The sequence below is a fragment of the Oxyura jamaicensis genome, chromosome 24 (assembly GCF_011077185.1).
Source record: "Oxyura jamaicensis isolate SHBP4307 breed ruddy duck chromosome 24, BPBGC_Ojam_1.0, whole genome shotgun sequence".
NCBI classification, from domain to species: domain Eukaryota; kingdom Metazoa; phylum Chordata; class Aves; order Anseriformes; family Anatidae; genus Oxyura; species Oxyura jamaicensis.
The window spans coordinates 5,888,054-5,906,587 of NC_048916.1; the positions used below are offsets into that span (position 1 = coordinate 5,888,054).

The following is an 18,534-nucleotide window of genomic DNA, read 5'->3' on the forward strand; positions in this document are numbered from 1 at the left end:
CTCCCTACAATATTTTTAGTGCAATGTAAGGCTGAGATAACACAGGGACTGAGACTCCATTGCCAGTGCTATTCTTCTGTGCCTTAAATCCAGTTGTAACTGAAGATATTGAGGAAACAGAAGACGTAACCCTGAAAGACAGGGGGAAGATGTTGCATGGCTGCATGTTGCCTTAAGCTGTGCTCTGGGCTGATTTCTAAATGGAATTCTTCCTTTTTCTGTTTGAGTAACTGCCTATCCATGTGTTTTGATGCAGTCAGCACAACCCTGCTCACTTGCCTTGCAGGTAGAGGAAAGCTTTGAGCACGGGGCTGCATGAACTGCTTGAGAGGTAGGTGCAGTCCTTTAGGTGCTGATGCAACTTGTACGTTGTCACATCAGTTGTATCTCAAGCCAAGGACAAAGCCTCCTGAACAGTGTTTAAGAGCAAGGTGTAAGTAACAGAACCTTAGGGGAACAGTGAAGACTCCCCATAGGAAGCAGGAGACCTCCTTTTGGGCAGGACAGAGGGATTATGAGAACAAAACAGCTTAGCACTCTATTTTCAAAGCGTAAAAATCCCCAATAACTATCAGTCTTAACAGGCTACAGTGCAGATGGGTCTTCTCCAAAAGGCATAAAACTGTTTGCAGGGCTGTTGCTGCTTATTTCAAGTTTTTTCTTTACAGGATCATGTTTTCCAATTTATTTTATTCTCTATGCTTTTACTTTCTCCATCTCACAAAGGTTGATGTTTGCATTTTATTTATAACTTGCATCCCCTACTCCCCCTTGCATTATTCTCTCTCCTACTACATCATCAGCTTGCACAGTTTATTCTGCAGAAGTGGAAAGACTTGCATTTTCCAGTGCAGCATAGGGAAGACAAGCAACTCTTCCCTTAGACACAGCAGCAATTACAGAGAGAAGTGCGTTGGTGGAACTCATGACCTGCGATTGTTCAGACCATCATAAATTCCAATGCTTTCTTCAAGGACTTTATTTACTCCCAGAACAACCCAGTCGCCTATCCTCATTTTAACAGTAAGTCCAAGCGTAATTTCTTTGCCTTCTGTCAGCTCACAACATTATTTGCTCTCATACAAGTCTGAGCCTTGTGCCTGAGCAACGCATGACCATCCAGTAATATCCTAACAGAAGGATCTGAAAGCACATGAAAGAAAATACAAGCTGTTTGTGATACATCAGCAGCATTGCCCCAGAACAAATAAAATGGATTTCCTTAGCCATAGGGTCACCTGGAGCCCTCTCTGAGCAACTTAGTTTTAGGGGGATGTAGAAAAGTCTTTTGATAATTATTATCATAACTTCTTTGTATCTCTATTTCCATAACAATAGCTGAAAGAAACAGCAATTTGCTACATAGCTGCAGAAAATTTGACCTTGTTTCATGTTGCAACTACAGAAGAGAAAAATCTCTTGAATTTCCCTTGTGTGACAAGGGACTGGTTATATCAAGGGCCAAGCTACCATTGTCAGTGCTACAGAAAGGAAATGAAAAAGCTCTTGAGCAAATTCTTAGACTTCCTTCACACTGGGACTGTGGATAAGATAATGGTGGGTTTTTGGTGTTTGTTTTGTGTGATTTTTTTTTTTTTGAATGAAAGCTGATGGCTTTAGGTAGATGGGTAGAGGAGAACAAGCTCTGAAGGGTAAGCCAACATTAGCTGCCTATTCCTCCTCCATGGCTTATCGAGCACAGAATGCCTCGCAGACGTGAAATCTCTGTCCCAAAAGATTTTGGGACTCCTCAGGCACTGCTGGGAGGTAGCAATCAAGGAACAAGGGTTGATGAATGGGACCTTGGACTCGTGGGTTCTAGTCCTACCTCTGCCGAGGATTCTGGAAGTAACGTGAATCAGAACGTGGGCTGGGTACCCTAGGGTTCCATGTCCTCGAGTGTCAGCCCACTCAGCACCCCTGCCCTCTCCCAAGAGGAGCAGGAACCACTCTTGCAGTAAGGGGGAAGAAGGGTGAAGGGTCATAAAGGGCCCTTTTATGCTGCCTCTTGCAAAACCTTCTTTAAATTATTATTATTACCATAAGGGGGTGGGAGTACTGTTATTAAGTTGCTAAGTAGAGCCCACCAGTCATTTATATGTTTCGGATTCACTTGTATGAAAAAAATCTGTTTATTCTGGGTCTAAATGTGAAATGGAACTCTGTTGCTACAGTGTGGTTTCTCATAACTTTCATATGTGCCTGAAAATTCCTGTCAGGCGTATTTATACTTTTTAAATAAAAGCAGGTTGCGGGATGGATTTTTCCAATTAGGATAACCATTTCTTACTTGCTACCAAATGTTTAGCTAGGGACACCCTAATGCTTTAGTCTCTTCTGTTCTAATTTTGCATGTACTGGTTTTACACATGTATTACTCCACGTAATATGATGGTGAGTCTTCTAATTAAAGTTAGTATAAATAACAGCAGAACTAGGACAGCTGTTCCTCTAAAACAGGTAGGTATTGGTGCTGGTTATACTGCTATTGTTTAGAGGCACTGGGTGATGCCCTGGTTAATTGCAGTGTTCCAATTAAAACAGATTCTAGCAAAGGCATGGGAAGAGTGTGAAAAAACAGGCAGCTCATCCTGATGCACTCTTTACAGCCCCGTTATTTTCTGTGATTCTGATCAGCTGGGAGTCTCTCTTTTCTGAACTGAAACATCTGAGTGACTGTACAGATTACAACAAATCAGGAAAATTAAGATGAGACATGTACTGCACACTGTAAGTGTAATGGTTTTCTGCACAGAATCGTGCACATTTCATTTCAAATTTTAACTCTAAGAATGGAAGAGTTTTGGAAATAAGAAATGTGAAAAGCAACTACCAGTTATTTTCTAAGAGTGCTGTTAGTTTGTCAATGACATTTCCATTGTGAGTCAGACTGACAGGCTATTTTCATGAGGATTCTTTCCCATGATATTTTCACGAGTAGGTTAACAGCAGGCATGCACATTTCTTCGTTCTGTGCATGGAGCTATTACCTGCTCACACAGCTGTGGCAAGCGAAATCCCAGAGCAGGACAAATGTTGAGATCAATGTCAGAGTTTGTGCCAGGTATGTAGATAAGACACAGGTTTTTAATGTTAAGATTGTGGATTTCTGAATCGTAACTTTCTCTACCAGTTCTGATGACTTCACCTTCATTCTTGTGGTTAATGACATCACCAGAAGAGCCTTAATAATTTGGTTTGTATGTCATATTGCTTAAAGGAGGAAGGGAAGATGCTATTTTATTTCCCTTTATTAAAACTTTCTTAAAGAAAAATCAGTTACAAACAGAAGGGTGTTTGAAGGAACTATCTCTGCTTGCGTTGTTTATCTGTGAAGAGGAGCATTGATCTGAGGTGCATTTTGCACTGTTATGTGTCATGATAAATATCTGCACAGAATAGAATAATGCTTTGACCAGGGAGACTATTAAAATGCATTTCCTTGGTGTGCCACTGATGTATACCTACAAATGAGTTTATTTTTGTGGTTTATATACCTGGGTCTAACAGTTCTCACAGAAAAATGCAAGTTTTTTTTTTTTTTTTGAAGATTGCCTCTGCTTAATGATGCTAGCATGGGTTGATGAAAAGGATCAGCAACGCACCCACCTGCCCGTAGAGCAATGCTCATTACTGTCCTACTGCATCAGGTCTGAATCTCAGGATTTGACCTCAGCAGTGATTTCAGACAGTACCCTTTTCTTCACAAAGACTGACTGTGAAGTATAACTGTCTGTTCTGTTATTTTTTTCAGCTTGACAGCTGAAGTCCTCTCTTCACCCCACACAATGCTTTGATGGCAGAGAGAATTTCCAGTGCATCCTGTAACAACCCTGCCTCAAACAGCAACTGGTGAGCAGTCATGTCAAGAAAAGGGGAACGCTGGCTTGTGAGTCCTTTTGCAGTTTCATGATGCTGTGAAATGCCTGCATAGCTACAACTCTGCTTCACTTCTCCCACTTGCAGGGCAGAGGTGGCATTAGTTTCATAGACACCTTTGCTGCTGGTTTTAACCCAGGGAGAAAACTCAATCCAAATTTTCCATTCATTTTTGTTTATGCCAAGAACCCAATGAAGTCAACAATCAAAACCTGCCTGTGTGATTTGTCCCTTTTATTTTATAGATTAAGGGAAAAATGCATGGGCATGGCCCATAGACTCTTGTTAACTGATTTAACATTCTCTACAGGACCCTAGTTCGACACATGCAAGTAATACTTTTTTGCAGGTATACTCTGACTTTTGTGAAGATGACTCAAATTTCATGAAGAAGACTGACATGAACAGTTGCAGCTTTTAAAGTAGCATTATAGCCTCATCATTTAATATACAATGACCTGTGCACTCCCACAATCTCTTCTTATGAATGTTATAAATGTAATTTTTATGAGGTTGCTACCTACATAGATGCTCTTTGTAGTGAATGGAAAGAAACAGACACTTGTGTAAGGCCTCTGGGAACTAGAACTAACTCTGCAAACTGGTTCTGACAGTGCTAATAAAAGTACGACAGCTCTGTCTCTTCTCTTTAGGAAATGATTGGGCTCTCATCCTGCTGGATGGCGAGGAGTTTACCAAAGTGCTCAGGGCAGAGCTGACATCCCCCAGTGCCAGGAATCCAGCTGGTGTCCGAAGACCACCACATCTCACGAAACCACGTTTCGTTACCTTCTGGGGGGACTTCTGCAGGACAAGCTCATTACAAGAGTTGATGGCAGAGTTGAGGGAGCAGCAGATGGTTTGCCACTATGTTTTCCCACATTCGTCAGCCAGCAGTTGAAAGGCTGGAGAAACAAGGTGGGAGTCTTGCAAGATGTTTTGGTGTGACGGATGGCAGAGATCCTGCCTCTCTGCTCTACAGCCACCAGTTCGTTTAATCTGCTGCAGGTGCGTAATAATTGATGTATGCTCAGGATGCTCTTCATTATGAGAGATGTCACAGGTACCAAAATTGGCTTATGTCAGGATAGAAGGCGCAGTTGGAGGGTTTTTTAACCCAAATGCTGAGATGTTGGCTCTCTGTCACCAACACGTATGACTTGAAAAACGTTGAATGACTGATGGGAAGAATCCGAAGGAGTCACCTCGTGTTATGAGGGGGGACCTTGAGCCCAGGACTGCGGGGTGCTGAGGGGGTTGGAGGAGCAGGGGGCTGCAAGGCACCGCGCGTGGCACGGCGCAGCAAGGTTGCTCTGCAGATAATCATTGCAATATGAGGCCGTGGGCTAGGCGGGCCAAGGCAGCAGAGCAGGCATGTTTTCAATCAGATCGCAATAAGTAATTTTGTTGTTTCTTCGAGGGAAGCCTTTTTATAAAATGGAAAGGGGGGGGAAGGGATCTGTCGAGCAGAAAAGAGTTAAACCGAGAGAACAGGCTCTGGCCTGGAGTGATCCTTCAGGCCTGCAATAGGGATGGAATGGATTGACTGTATTAAAATAGCGTTGAAATACTGATGATGTATAACTACTTCGGGATATTGTCTTTATGTAGGGTATCTTTGGCCTGCATGGCTTATAGCTGTCACTCCTCTGTCAAACCCAGTGCCGGTGGGAGTCCTTATGCATTCAGAACCGTCCGTTTGTGCTGTTTCAAAGTTCATTTTAAGACAGAAATTACAACCTATTAACCCTCCCAATTCATTCTGCGCGTTACCCCCACAGCCCCCTTCACGGGGGGCGCGGGGTGGGCGGCGCTCAGCCCCGGGCCGGCCGCTCCGGCTCCGCGCTCGCCGCTCCGCGCCGGCTTTTGCAGGCGGCCGCCAGCGCCCACCAGTCCCCCCGCGGCGCACTATTTGAGGCGGGCGCGCGTGGAAGGACACGGCGGCGCGGTGCCACCCGCCGCGCGGGGCCGGGCGGCGCAGGGATCCGGGCGGCGGTGCTGCGGCCGCCTGTCAGTCACGGCGGCGGCGGCGCCGGGAGGCGGCCGGGGCGCAGCCGGCAGAAGGCGGTGCGGGGACGACGCGCGGACCGGAGCCCGTTGAGGAGCGGCTGGGGAAGACGTGAATCGAAGCGGGCGTGGAGGGGGGGGGTGCGTGAAGGAGGAAAAAAAAAAAATAAAATAAAAGCCTTATTTAAAAACCCGGGGGGAGATCCGAGAGGCGAGCCGCGTTTCTCCCGAATTGCAGGAAAAGGTGCAACGGCCGCCGTCCCTCAGCCGGCTGCGATGCTGCCAGCTACCGCGCTGCCCTGGACGTTGTTTCTCCTCAGAGCCGCAGGTACGGCGGGGCGAACAATGGGGCGGCCGGGCGGTGGTCGCGGCCGGGCGGTGATGGAGGTGGTGGCGGTCGTGTGGTGATGGTGCTGGTCGTGAGGCGAGGGGGGCGCAGCCCGTGAGGGGCTCCCGGTGCCCCCGAGGGGGCTTTGTTTGGGGGGGGGGGGGGGGCCCACCCAGGGGGGGGCCGGGGGGGGCCGGGGGGTGCAGCGCCGCCGGGGAGGGGCAGGGATGCGGCTGCAATTAACGAGCTGCTGCGGGGAATTAATAATTAAAACAACAAAAAAAAAAAATAGGGCGGGGGGGAGAGGGATGGGGGCGAGGGGAGCGCGCAGCGGCCGCGAAGGGAGCGGCGCCGTGCACGAGCACCCCCCGCCCCTCCCTCCCGGGGGGCTGCACCTGCCCCCCGAACCGGGCTGTGTGCCCCCAAATCCAGGCTCTGTGCCCCCCCCCCCAGACCCAGGCTGTGCACCCCCAAATCCAGGCTCTGTGCCCCCCTGTGCTGCTGCCGCCCACCCTGCACCCCCCCACCCCCAGCACCCCAGTGTCTCTCTCCAAGCATCGGCGGTCGAAGCCCCCGGAGCTGCCATTGCCTGTGGTTCTTCCAGCCCCTTCCCAGCCTTCCCAGCTCGTCGCTTCTTGGAGCTGCTTCCCCAGCGTCGTGGGTGCTGGCTCGGTGCAGCGCTCCCCGGCAGCTCGCTGCTCGCCCGGGTGCCTCCTGCTCCCAGCTCCGTGTCCCTGTGCCCAGCTCGTGCCTATCGGCGCTCTTGCGAACCACGGCTCCTTTCCACCCATCACTTCAGTGCTGGCCGTAACTCCTCGCTGCCTTGTCCCCGTACGGGTGGCTCCTTATCTCCTCAAGCAATTGCTGGTGCTGTAGCTGGCTACGAACCATCGTACATACTGACCATCGCTATCTTGTGGCTCAATTCCAGCTCCCTTCGTGCCGGACCATTGCCCCCAGTGTGCCTGAGGCTGTTGCCAAGTTAACCCACCTGTTTAACATCAGCCCAATCTTAATGATACAGGGCTCTCCCGTGACATAAGCACCATGATATACTTTATTATAGTTTTAAAAATCAGGATTACTGCTGATTAGGGAGCACGTATCACCAAACAAGGGGGATTGTCTTCCCGTTTCCAGCACGGCTCCAGCTAGCTCTGCATCTGCCTCAGCCACGCCCTCCGATCACCATCTCTGCATACATTCTTCATCTCGACCCTTCCGAGATGCCAGACTGCTGTCTGTGATTCCTTAGCTGCCACCTCTCTGACACATTCGCACAGGCTTTCTCAGCTGTGGGAGGAGAGAATAAAGTAGGTTTTCAGGGAGAATAGATGGGAGTAGGCAAAGAAAAATGATCTCTAGATCATCTACTGCCCTACTCAAATATATGTTCATGCAATAATAATAATTATGAGCGCAGAGTGCCTAGACAGCTGCACAACTGGAGCAGGACTGGTAAAGCAGCACAAAATGGAGAATACAAAACCCAAATAAAATATTAAAAAGCCAGAACAAAGCAGCAGCGCTGTTTATGGTAAAAACAGCATCCCGCGTTATCAGTTATGTTTTCCATGTTAAAGGATGCTTTGGTCTGCTAAAGCTTGTGCCTCCTTCCTTTCTGCTGACCTGACCACGTTCTGGGGTGGAGGGCAGAGCGGGGTTGTCGCTTGGGGCTTTGGCAGCTGGGATGTTGAAGCCAGCGAAGGGGAGGGGCGCAGCTGTGATGATGCTAATAAAGAAACCCTCACTACAGTTTTGCAGTAGCTAACGTGTAGGAGGGGGGCAAGGGAGAGGGACGTTTTAGTGAAGAATACCTGAACGGAGCGTTGTCTGAGAAGTGGTTACGTGACAGATTGAGAACAAAAGCAAACGTTTACATCTTTTAGAATAATTCTGTGTTTTGTATGCATGTTTCTGGCTGGAACAGCGATGATTTAATTTACTGTTAAATGAAAACTGCATTCTCCTGTAACTTAGAACTTGATTTATAGATACAGCAGATGGCTCATCTCCTTTCATTTACATCCTGAGAGCTACGGTTTCTTAAATAATACAGTGTTCTATATAAACTTCACCCTCTTGGTGTATGAAATTGAGAAGTCCTGATGTGAGTGTTGCTGGTTGTTGTTGTTTTTAAAAGGACATTTAATATAATAGAAGTTGAATGAATACCCTGCTTTTCAGTGTTAAAAGATTGTGGCTGCTCTCCAGACTGAAAGTGCCTTCCCTTTTCTCGGCTCATCTCCAGAAACGTTTTACGGGTAGAGCTTCTTGCGCTGGGGAGAAGTGATGGGTTTCTTGTTGTGACGGAGTGGCCTGGCTGTTTGCTTTTAATGTTTCTGGTGGCGGTTGTGGTAGCGTGTTTTAGTTTTTCTGGGGGTTGTTTTTTTGGTAGCCATGGGTTTGCCTTGGCTGGCTGGCAGCAAAGCAGAACCAATCGGTGGGAGCAGGAGGAAGGAGCAGTGCATCTGTTGCCATCAGTCTGCAAGGAACAGAGAAAAGCATTAGCAAGAGACAAAAGTACGTTTTATTTTCCCGTTTAAGAGGCTGTGCTGCGTTGTGCTCGTTATTTCGCACATCTGCTGAGATCATTTCTGTAGAGAATGCATGGTGCTGGTGTTGGTTTTTTTTTCTGTTCGTATGTAGCTTGTGAAGTACTGGATGTGTAGGGCAATGCACTTCCGAATGAATTGGGTCTGTCAGTCACAATTCTGTTGTACTTACAACTCAGGAATTGTGAGATGGATGTTACAACTTAACCAGGCTGGGGAGGAGCTGTGTTCTTTGGAAATGTGTACCACAGCTTTTATCCAGGGAGCTGCCAGGTCCATTACAGCACTTCTGAGGTGAAGTGAAAAGATGCTGTCTTTGTTTTCCTCATTCTGTATCTTCCCGAAGATCTGAAAAGTGGCTTGGATTAAGTAGCAGAGCTTGATTGTAAATATAAAAGTTTGAAAACGGTTGGGACAAAATTGTGTCTTCTGTCTTTCTGCACAGGCTTTCTGTAACGGGGAGAAGGTCTGGGAGGCACCTGGCTGCGGGTGTGTCTGTCGGAGAGCTGCTCCCAGGCACCTCCGCTTTTCTGAGCGCTGTCCTGCGCGTTTCCATGGGTCTGGATGTGTTGGTTTTCATCCGTGTTCTCCAATTCTCAAGGGGGAAAAAAAGAGCCGCCGGACAAATAGACTTTTGTTAGACATGAAAATCACAGAAGCAAATTTGAAGGTCAGACCTATGCTGGCTCTGGCTTCTTTTGTTTAGGAAAACACATTCCCGAAGTTTAAAGCCCTTGCTGATGCAAAGGGATGTAAATGAGGCGGGTTGGGGCAGTGCCATTATGCCCTTTCAGCTCACGGGGTTGAAATGCAGCTTCCCACTGCAGCTGCTCATTTGGAGCGTGTTCTTTTGAAGTTACCCCCAGCCACACGGCGCCGTTCGGGCCTTCCCCATACCCCCGGCCTCGCTGCGAGGCTGAGCTCCTGCTGAGTGCTGGAAGGAGATGTGCCGTGTGGGGTGCAGTGTACAGCACAAGCGCCTAAAGGAAGCAGAGCAGATAGAAAGCAAGGATAAACTCCAGGTTAGAATGCTTTTTTCCCCGTATGGTTCAACTCTGATGGTTTTCATTGTGTCTGTCTAAGAAAAAGATGAGCGGCAGGTAATTGCTGTCCTCCGTGAGTCACACCTGTGGTCTCAGAACCTTCCAGGGAGAGATGAAAGAAAAGCTTGCGTCAAAACGTGGTGGGGTGCGCAGGGGAGATGACGATGTATTGGAAAATGACCCAAAGTAGCCGACAGGTTTGGTTATAGCAATTTCTGTGTTTTGTTTTGGAATGGGATGTGGGCTTTGTCGTCCAAGGTTGCTTTTGTTTTATCACATGATTTATACATATGAAAGATTCTTCTGAGAAACTATGGTTTGGACAGATGTAGAAATGCGGTGGCCTTAGTCCTGGTAACTTCAGATCTTCAGGCAGCTGCTGATGGAAAAGCTTATTTTTTTTTTTTTGGAATAGCTCTTAATGGAAGGTTTTGCCCAATTAAGCATGTGCAAATTGCTTTAGAATAGCAGAGTTGTAATTTGCTGAGTTGGGTCCACAGATAGTTCTCGTTCTGCACAGCAGGGATGTTTTTATTTGCAGTGTGGAGACAAATCTGGGGATGAAAATGGCTTTGGATACAGTGATGGAGCTCCTTCCTCTGCATGGTGGTGTTGGGAGATTGAGCTTCATTCTTCTAGCTGGTGACCGCCAACACATGTTTTGAGGAAATGCTGAGCTCTGCCAGACTGTTTTGGAAAGTGGAGTGAGTCAAATTCTAGATGGTAGGAGCGCTTTTTGGAAGCAGATGGAGTGGAACGTCTGTAGGTTACTTTCAAGCATGCTTTGTGTTGTGGGGTTAGAGAATACGTGTTTTTTGTAGACCCTGAGATAGGGAGCAAATGAAACGAACGCACAGCAGCCATTGGAATGGTCATCTTTGCAGTAACACGTCCTTCAGCTTCCTAGGAGGTCATCCTTCTCCAAGGAGAAGAGGGGTGTCCTGAAACCATACCTCAGTAGCTACCCCGAGAAAGAAACTGTGAGGAATATTCCTGTAGTACTGTACTTACGAGCTGGGTGAGTTGTCCAAATTCTTAAGCCATCACACTGAAAAAGTGAATCGTCGGTATGGATACCTGCTAAGCTTGCCATTTAGACTTGCAAGTCAACTGTGACTTGCATCAGAAGGAAGGCGGTCCTGCTGCATTTGAAGGAATCAGGTGTTTGCTCCCAAAGATGAATGTGCCCCAACTTCCTATAGGATGTTCAAAATCAGACCTTGGATTTAGAAGTGGGAGAGAGAAGTGTTCAGCTCAAGTCCGTGATAGTTCAGCTTTTCTGCAGGACAGGTTCTGTGTTTCTTCCCTGTCCAGATTCCTGAGGTACTGAAGGTCTGTAAGGATACCTCTGCCCCCACAAATCAGCAGCAAGCGTGCCCTCATTTGGCCTGAAGTCAGGCCCCTGAGGGACCCAAAACCAGGGGACGACAGAAACTGACCCTACGGCTATTTCCGCCAGCAGTTCGTAACAGCCAGGATGGAGTCCTGTGCCGGTAAATCTGATGCAAGAAAATTAAGTTTAGGCTAGAGACAGTAACGTGATACGTGTTGTGGTTGATCCGCCAGCTATTTCCATCCCATGTCTTATGGCAAGACAGCTGTAGAGATCCGCGGGATGTGTTGTGAAAACTGGGAGTTGCCTGATTTAGTACAAACGTGGTAGAAGGATGCGAGGGAAAAATTGGAAAAGGCACTTGAATTCTGAACAGAACATATTTGAGATTTATTTCATAGACCGAGGAATAAACGTTTCAGAAGCTGTATCTTCTGCTCCCTGCTCTGTGAACCAGGGCTCTGGTGAATGTTCTGAGAGGGCAATGGGCAAAGTGCCATGTGAGGCTTCAAAATGCAGAAGTAGTAAAGCCTTGGGAGAGAGTTACTTGGAATGAGTGAATGTAGTCCTGATCAATGAATTGGAAATCATCTTTGTAAAGGTTTAAGAAGTTATGAAAGGCATTAAATATATTTTCTGTGGTGGTAATTTTCCTCCAGTTGATTATACGGAGCTTTGACTTACTGTGAAAAGGGTTTTCAAAGTATTGTTTGCGGGGTTTAGAAAAAATGAAACTATTGAAAGTGTTACTTTCTTAGAACAGAGAAACCGATTTATTCTGAGTTAGATATCCATCACCTTCCCATCTTACTGTTTGCTAGGACAGAACACGCAAAAAGAAACTCTTCCATCTTCCTCCGTCGTAGCATTGGGCACCCACCGGCACCCAGCCCTGGGCGTCCTGCTGGGGCTCTGGCTGCCTCTGCCTGCTGGGGCCCTGGGCCAGAGCCCCCCCAGCTCGGCGGCTCTGTGGTTTTCATGCAGGATCTGCTGTAAAAGGGGTGCAGTAGGCACTTGTTGAAAGATTTCATCTACTTTGATTTTTTGTTGTTTGTATTAATGATACGTATCAACCTTGGAATCTCTAAGGTAAACAGGAACGTTAATTACTGGTTACTTTAATAATAGTTTACACCACTCACTAACTTGAAATGCCTTTCCGAAGAGAGTGAAGGGAGTGATTAAAGCTGTGCGAAATGGTTGGGAAGCGTGTGAAGTGAAGGGCTAGAATAAGAAATGGGTCACTTAATGTATTTTAGACTGCCTTTTGACCTGATTTTGTATGGTGTATTGGCACTCGAGGTGGCAGGCTCTTGCCATAGGAGATGCCTGGCTGAGTTGTACGGAGGTGATGTAGTTGACCTGCTGCGAAGTGATGAAAAATTGCAATGAAAATTTTAAGCAATGGAAATAGAAAATTGCCGTCTTCAAATCTGAATGGGCTTTGCAGATGTCTCCTGAAAAAATATTTTGAAAAGTTATTGGAATTGTAACATGTTGGGACAGAAATGAGTTAGTTCTCACTGAAAAGGGTTTGTAATAAAGTAGTAATGTAATTCTACATATTTTAGGTTTTGTAAAATTCTCTTGCTTTATTTTTAAAAATTCATGTGCGCTTCTTTACAAAAAAGATGTAACTATTTACACCGGACTTTTAAATGTGATCTTCTTAACAAGACTGAGATGTATGGTGCACTCCCATTTAAATCCTACTTTTTTGATGCTTCCCTAGCTAGTATATCCAAGGCTGCATTTAAATATGATACAAAAGATGAGCAGTCAGTTTGGTATTGTTTACATAATATTGGCAAATTGGTCTTAATGTGTGGTATTATTGCATAATCTGATGTTTAAAATAAACAGAGGAAATAATTGAAAAAACCTCGGAATTTGGAAATGCTTGTTGGTGGTTCTTCACATCCCACTAAAAAGCAGGCTGTCTTTGCATATTAATCACTCTTTCAAAGGAAGTTTGCCTTATTTGCATTGTGCATGCACTGAGGAGTCCCATAGTGTGGCTGAGAAAAAAAAGGGGGGGGGAGGAATTGGAATTGTTGTTCTGAAAAGGGTTTTTATTCCATTCAAGTGGAAAGACTGAATGCAGGAGAATTAGTGCAGTGTTTTGTGGAAGAACAGTCCCATTTGGTCATCGCGTTTCATGTGGAGCAGTCCTGGCTTGTAAGGAGGCTGAGCACTGGGGGTAGGGTTAAGAGGGGAGTGACTCACCATCGTATGATGTAATCTACAGGATGCAAGATCCTCTCCATTAAATCTGTAAGTACTCCTTGGATTTTCAGACCGTTAGGATTTAAATTAAAATATTAGCAAAAAATTTAGTGCCTGCCTTTTATGAATACAGTGACCAAAGCACCAGGGCTTTAATGCCTTTGGAAAATGCGTGGGAGATGTGAAGACGGGGGTCATCTTCAGGTTGCATAAGTTTTGGCATAACAAGGTTTCTTAGGGATCGTCTACTCCTTCGGTAATTTGGTTTTACACTACCGCAGCTTTGGAGGAAAGTGGGGTGACATGTTATTGAGTCTTGCTCTCTTTGCACTTTTTGTCTTCTGGCTGCAAACTCAGGAAAGGTGAGCTTTTCTTTTGCGTTACGTATCCTCATTTAAGTAGGGGAGATGTCTGACAGTCTCAAAACCCAAACCAAAACAGAAAGAACAAGCCAAACCAAAAGCGCACACATGCACCATTTTTATTTTGAGATTTTGGAACTTGAACTTAAGGGGGTGGTAGAACTGTGGAATCAGAGAACACCCAGAACTGGAAGGGACCCCCAAAGATCATCGAGCCCAACTTCTGGCTCCACAGACTACCTCCAAATGAAACTGTATGTCTGAAGAGACATGGTAGAGATGTTTTGCTGAGTGATAGCCCTCAAACTGTTTCGCTTGGTATCCTAAATGGGAAGATGTACAGATGAAACGTGTGTGTGTATGTAAATATCCATCCTTTACATTGCAGTGGGAACTTGACTTTGAAAGGAGCTGCGGCACAATGAGTAAGAACATTGGCCTGCCAACTGAGTCTGTGACAGGGGTGGTTATGAGTAGTATCATCAACAGCTTCTGCTTAACTACAGGTGACTCTAAATCTATTCCTGTGTTGCTGTTGTTCCTGCTGATGGCGATGAGGAAATATAGACATCTGTTGAAGGGAGAAATTGTAGCTGGGATAACTAATAGAATGGCTCTACTTCCAAATCCAAAGATGTTATCACAGGCTTGTGTTTAATCAATAATATTGAGCTCCACTGTTGCTGAAGTCTTCGGTGTCTCCTTTCTTTTGCTTATCCTTGAATTATGAACTACTTGGGCATATTTTCTTACACTGAAATTAATTTTGTTTAGCTAGAAAAATATCAGGTAGTTTCCTTCTAATGGAACTGACAATGTGCTGAATGAAGCAGTGTAAACCAGGGGGAGTTTTAGAGGCAGTTATCCCCCTCTGAAGTAAAGGCAGGAGAAAATTCTGGTGTTGGTATTCTGACTGGGGTGAAGTTGCTTTATCTGTAAAAATCTTTCGGAAATTATTGCAAGAATGGAGTTTTGGGTGGTTTTGTTGTCTTCAGTCATATGAAATGATATCTTTTAGCTGAACAGATGGTCATTTTTTGTTGTTGTTGCTTTGCTGCTTAATTGTTTTTGTGACCACGAGGACTTAAGCGTCAATTTGCTAATGCTATTACTGCAAGAAGAGAGGAGGAACACTTCTCTGATTTGCTTTCACAGTTTTTTGTGTCTTAGTGAGAAGGACAGATTTACAGTGTGTGTGTACAAGCACAGAGATTCTAAGATAGAGATGGAAAGATTTTCACAAAGTATATAATCAAAAATCTTGCTTGGATTGTGTTGCCGTTACCTCAGCTATAGTTAGAAGAAAAACAAAAAAAAAACAGGTGAAAGCTTTCCATGACTTTGTTCATTTATTTTCTTTGTATGTTTAGGTAAAGCACTTAGCACTTGCAGTGTTCAGAGGTTAAGTGTAGCAGCAGATAACACATACAACTCATGTCAGTGCTATTTCCATCTGTGATGATATGTTTTAATGATAGTGAGCTTACTGGATCGTTGTGCAAGGTGTGGCATTGTTACCATAAAACAATGCATTTATACAGTCTTTGAAAGCCTTTTAAATATTCCATTTAAGATCTTTCTCTGTTGCTGTGAATTGAAATAGCACTTATCAATGTGCTTAAAACATTCATTTTGTGCAGTTCATGATCTAGAATGCAAAATGCATGCTGACAGTATTGGCTAATTATAATTTTTCAAGAACTTGATTTTCTGTTTTTGAATATGTTAATACTGGGAGAAACAGTCATCAGACACTTGTGTATACCATTTTAGAAAATATCATCAACAGCTGCTTGTCCAAGTAACTTATTAAATTATTATAAGCCTGCGAAATTCAAAAGAACAGACTACAGTAAACATATTTCAATTGTGGTGCTTTCAAAAGATAATCCCTTAGAAGTATAACATGCTTTTAGGGATTGTGAACAGACGTACAGAATGACTGCACAATTTCCTAAATCCTTTTGGAGTTCAATCTGTTCGTGATCTGTGGGATGTGACTTAAAGGTGTTCAGCATTTATTATGTACTCCCCAGCGCCTTGGTGTTTGTTAGAAGGCAGCCGTCGTCGTGGCATACTGTTAAGAAGGTGTATGTGCATTTCTTATTGACTCTTCGTTTGCAAGATTGGGTGGATACTAAGAAAGTAATTGTAATGGGAAATATATAACCGTGCTGAATTTTACGGAGTGCTATGAATCCTAGTATCTTCCTGTTGTCACTAGCAGGATTTTCTACTTCTTTGCGGCTCGCTTTATTAAGGGCATTATCCAAAGGCTGTTGGAACACTGGCAGGCGTGGGGCATCACCTGCCTTGCCACAGGAATCCTGTTCCAGTGGTGGAGCACCCTCACGGGAGAGAAATGGTTCCTCCTGCTGCAGCTTTGAGCTGGTCCCACGTGTCCTGTCACCAGTTCAGAGGGAAATGAGTGCCTCTGTTGGTCGGATGCTCCTATTCCTAGCAAAGAAAGGTCTTTTTTATGGTCGTGGCCTTGTTCCGTTGGCTTTGGCATGGTGTCAGTCATTAGGAAGTGCCTCCTGCACCTGGGCATGTGTTCAGAGCCCTAGGTGGGGGCTCCTGTGAGCTGCAGTGTGTTGTGGTGATCTTTGTTACACCTGCTGAAATAACAGAGATTTTTCTTCAATGGAAAGGGTGGAAAAAATAGCCTACTTAGGAAGGATTTTTTTCACATGAAACCTGCCTTAACTGCTCACGCTACAATTCACTGGGCCTGCTGCTTCCAGTAATGATTTGCTGGGGATTCTCAGGAAGAAGTATAGGGAATTGATTTCTATAATGATCTTTTCCTACTCAGAAATATTAGATGGTAGCAGCGTTAGTAATGAAAATACTTGGACTGCCAACATTTTGTGGTATTTCACACATCTGTTCTGCTCTAAGAATGATAATATCCTCTTCACTTACCATCAGCAAATCTGAACATCATCAAGTAATTCATTAACCAAACTAATACCTGCCACATCTGTCACATCCCATATTCTTTCATTTGGTCTCTCTGCCAGAAGCCAATTTGCAGCGTGCTGAAGTGTTTTCTTTTGGTTAACTTTTTTTAACAAAATACACCTTTATTCTCTGAAATTGTCCGTTTTGCTTGGTGTTATCCCTGAACTTAAGACTCTGTCTTGTCTTTGTAGCCAGCCACAGTCACAGCATCAGGTTTAGAGAAGAACTAGTACCTTCTTCCTGAGGTTGTGTGTATTCCTGGTAGTGCTTCTCATGAAGGTTGATTAATACATGCAAATAAGACTTGAGATACAAGTAGCAAATTCCACAGGAAATTATTTTGTGTTTGTGTTTTTGTAGTGCCTTGTGTGTGAATGCACTTGGCTTATTGTTTGTTGGGACACATGGAAGTACCTGCAAGTATTATTTAAAAAAAGGAAAAAGGATATTTTCTCATCAGGTGGATGGTTTTATCTTATCTCCTCCTCCCCACAGACTGCAGTGAATTTAGTTGAAGTGGTGAGTGAAAGCAATGCTGCTTATTCCTGTGGAATTTAGCACTTTAAATGGATTAGAACTAAAAATATCTCTGCCTGACAGTGTGTCAGATCCAGAAGCATTTTAAAGTATCTGCATTTACATATTTGATGTAAACTTAACAAGATTTCCCCATTTGAGCTAACTGATGACGTAAATGCAAGCTCTTTGGGAGTCAATAGTCTTATTAGAACATCTGAATATTGGAAAGAATTGCAACATGGACGTATACTTGGTTCAACTGCAAGCCCATACCAGAGTATCCAAAAGAAAATGTAATCGGTGTTACATATAGGAAGTACAATTCACTCCCTAATTATGTGGATACCGTAACAAACATTAACCTCTTTCTGCAACTCTGGGGTGTTTTCTAGCTTTCAGCATCTTGGCTGGAATGCTGGCATTCCATGTGCAATTCTGCTTGCAGTTTTGAAGTTTGTAGCCTTCTGTACCTCTGCAAAGTGAGTGACGTGTGGGTGCATGAGTACAGAATTCATGGCTTATACACAAGGGAATGGCTGCCTGCTTCCATGGGTCCTTCTCAAGGAAATGAGTAATTTTTCTATTTCTCCAAGTCATTTTTTAACCTTACTTATGCCTTCTAGTGCCAACTAATTAGGTCCTGCTTTTTTAAAGGATGGCATGTTAGCACCGCGTTACGGTTAGACGTGTACTTCTGCTTATAATCCCATAAAAACTGCGATGGTGTTTTATCAATGGAAAGTGAAATAATCATAGTTTGTGCTTCTCAAAAGGCCAGGAAATGCATTCCCACAAATGGCAATCTTCTGATGGAAAATGTGGTATGTGTTCCCATTTCGTTTGGACTGCGTGCTGTTTGTTGGGTATGAGACAGAAAAGCACATTCATCTCTGGGTGCTGGACAAATGCCCTTGAAATCGCCTTCCGTTTTTATACGTGAGAGCTGCGCTCGCTGTCTTCCAGGACGCTCTGGTGAGCGTCCACATTCCACATTTCTGTCTTGTTTACAGTTACGTGAATCAGAAGCAGGTGCTGTGAAATGGGGGTAACTTGGATCATGCTGCTGCTTCGTATCGTCACGTTAGGCATGGGAAGAATACAATAGGGTATCCCTCTTAGTTCTTCCTCATTTGAGTCATGGCACTTCTGTGCTATAGGGTGTTTTTGTGCAGCTAGCTGGAGGAATTGCACAGTTGCTGAGAGGTATTTGTTCTCTAAGAGGCCGTTGTCAAGAGAAAGTGAGGCGAAGTGCCTAGAGTGCTTTGGGATTTTATTCCGCATTGTGTTTCTTTCGTGTCCTGTGTGAAGATGACTGGGT

General features: G+C 44.8%; 1 protein-coding gene across 8 annotated transcripts in view; it reads left to right on the plus strand.

Annotated features, from left to right (window-relative positions):
- Nucleotides 1-5,871: 5,871 nt before the first annotated feature.
- NCAM1 (neural cell adhesion molecule 1) overlaps nucleotides 5,872-18,534 on the plus strand; it is a 105,393-nt gene continuing 92,730 nt past the window's right edge. For 2 of the 8 annotated variants that reach the window (XM_035346138.1, XM_035346140.1), the window contains exon 1: nucleotides 5,883-6,214. In XM_035346138.1, coding sequence (XP_035202029.1) covers nucleotides 6,163-6,214 — 52 coding nt within the window. In that variant the 5' untranslated portion in view covers nucleotides 5,883-6,162. Of the gene's footprint in view, nucleotides 6,215-18,534 lie in introns of all 8 variants that reach the window. The other 6 variants (XM_035346142.1, XM_035346143.1, XM_035346136.1 and 3 more) reach the window with 5 other exon arrangements.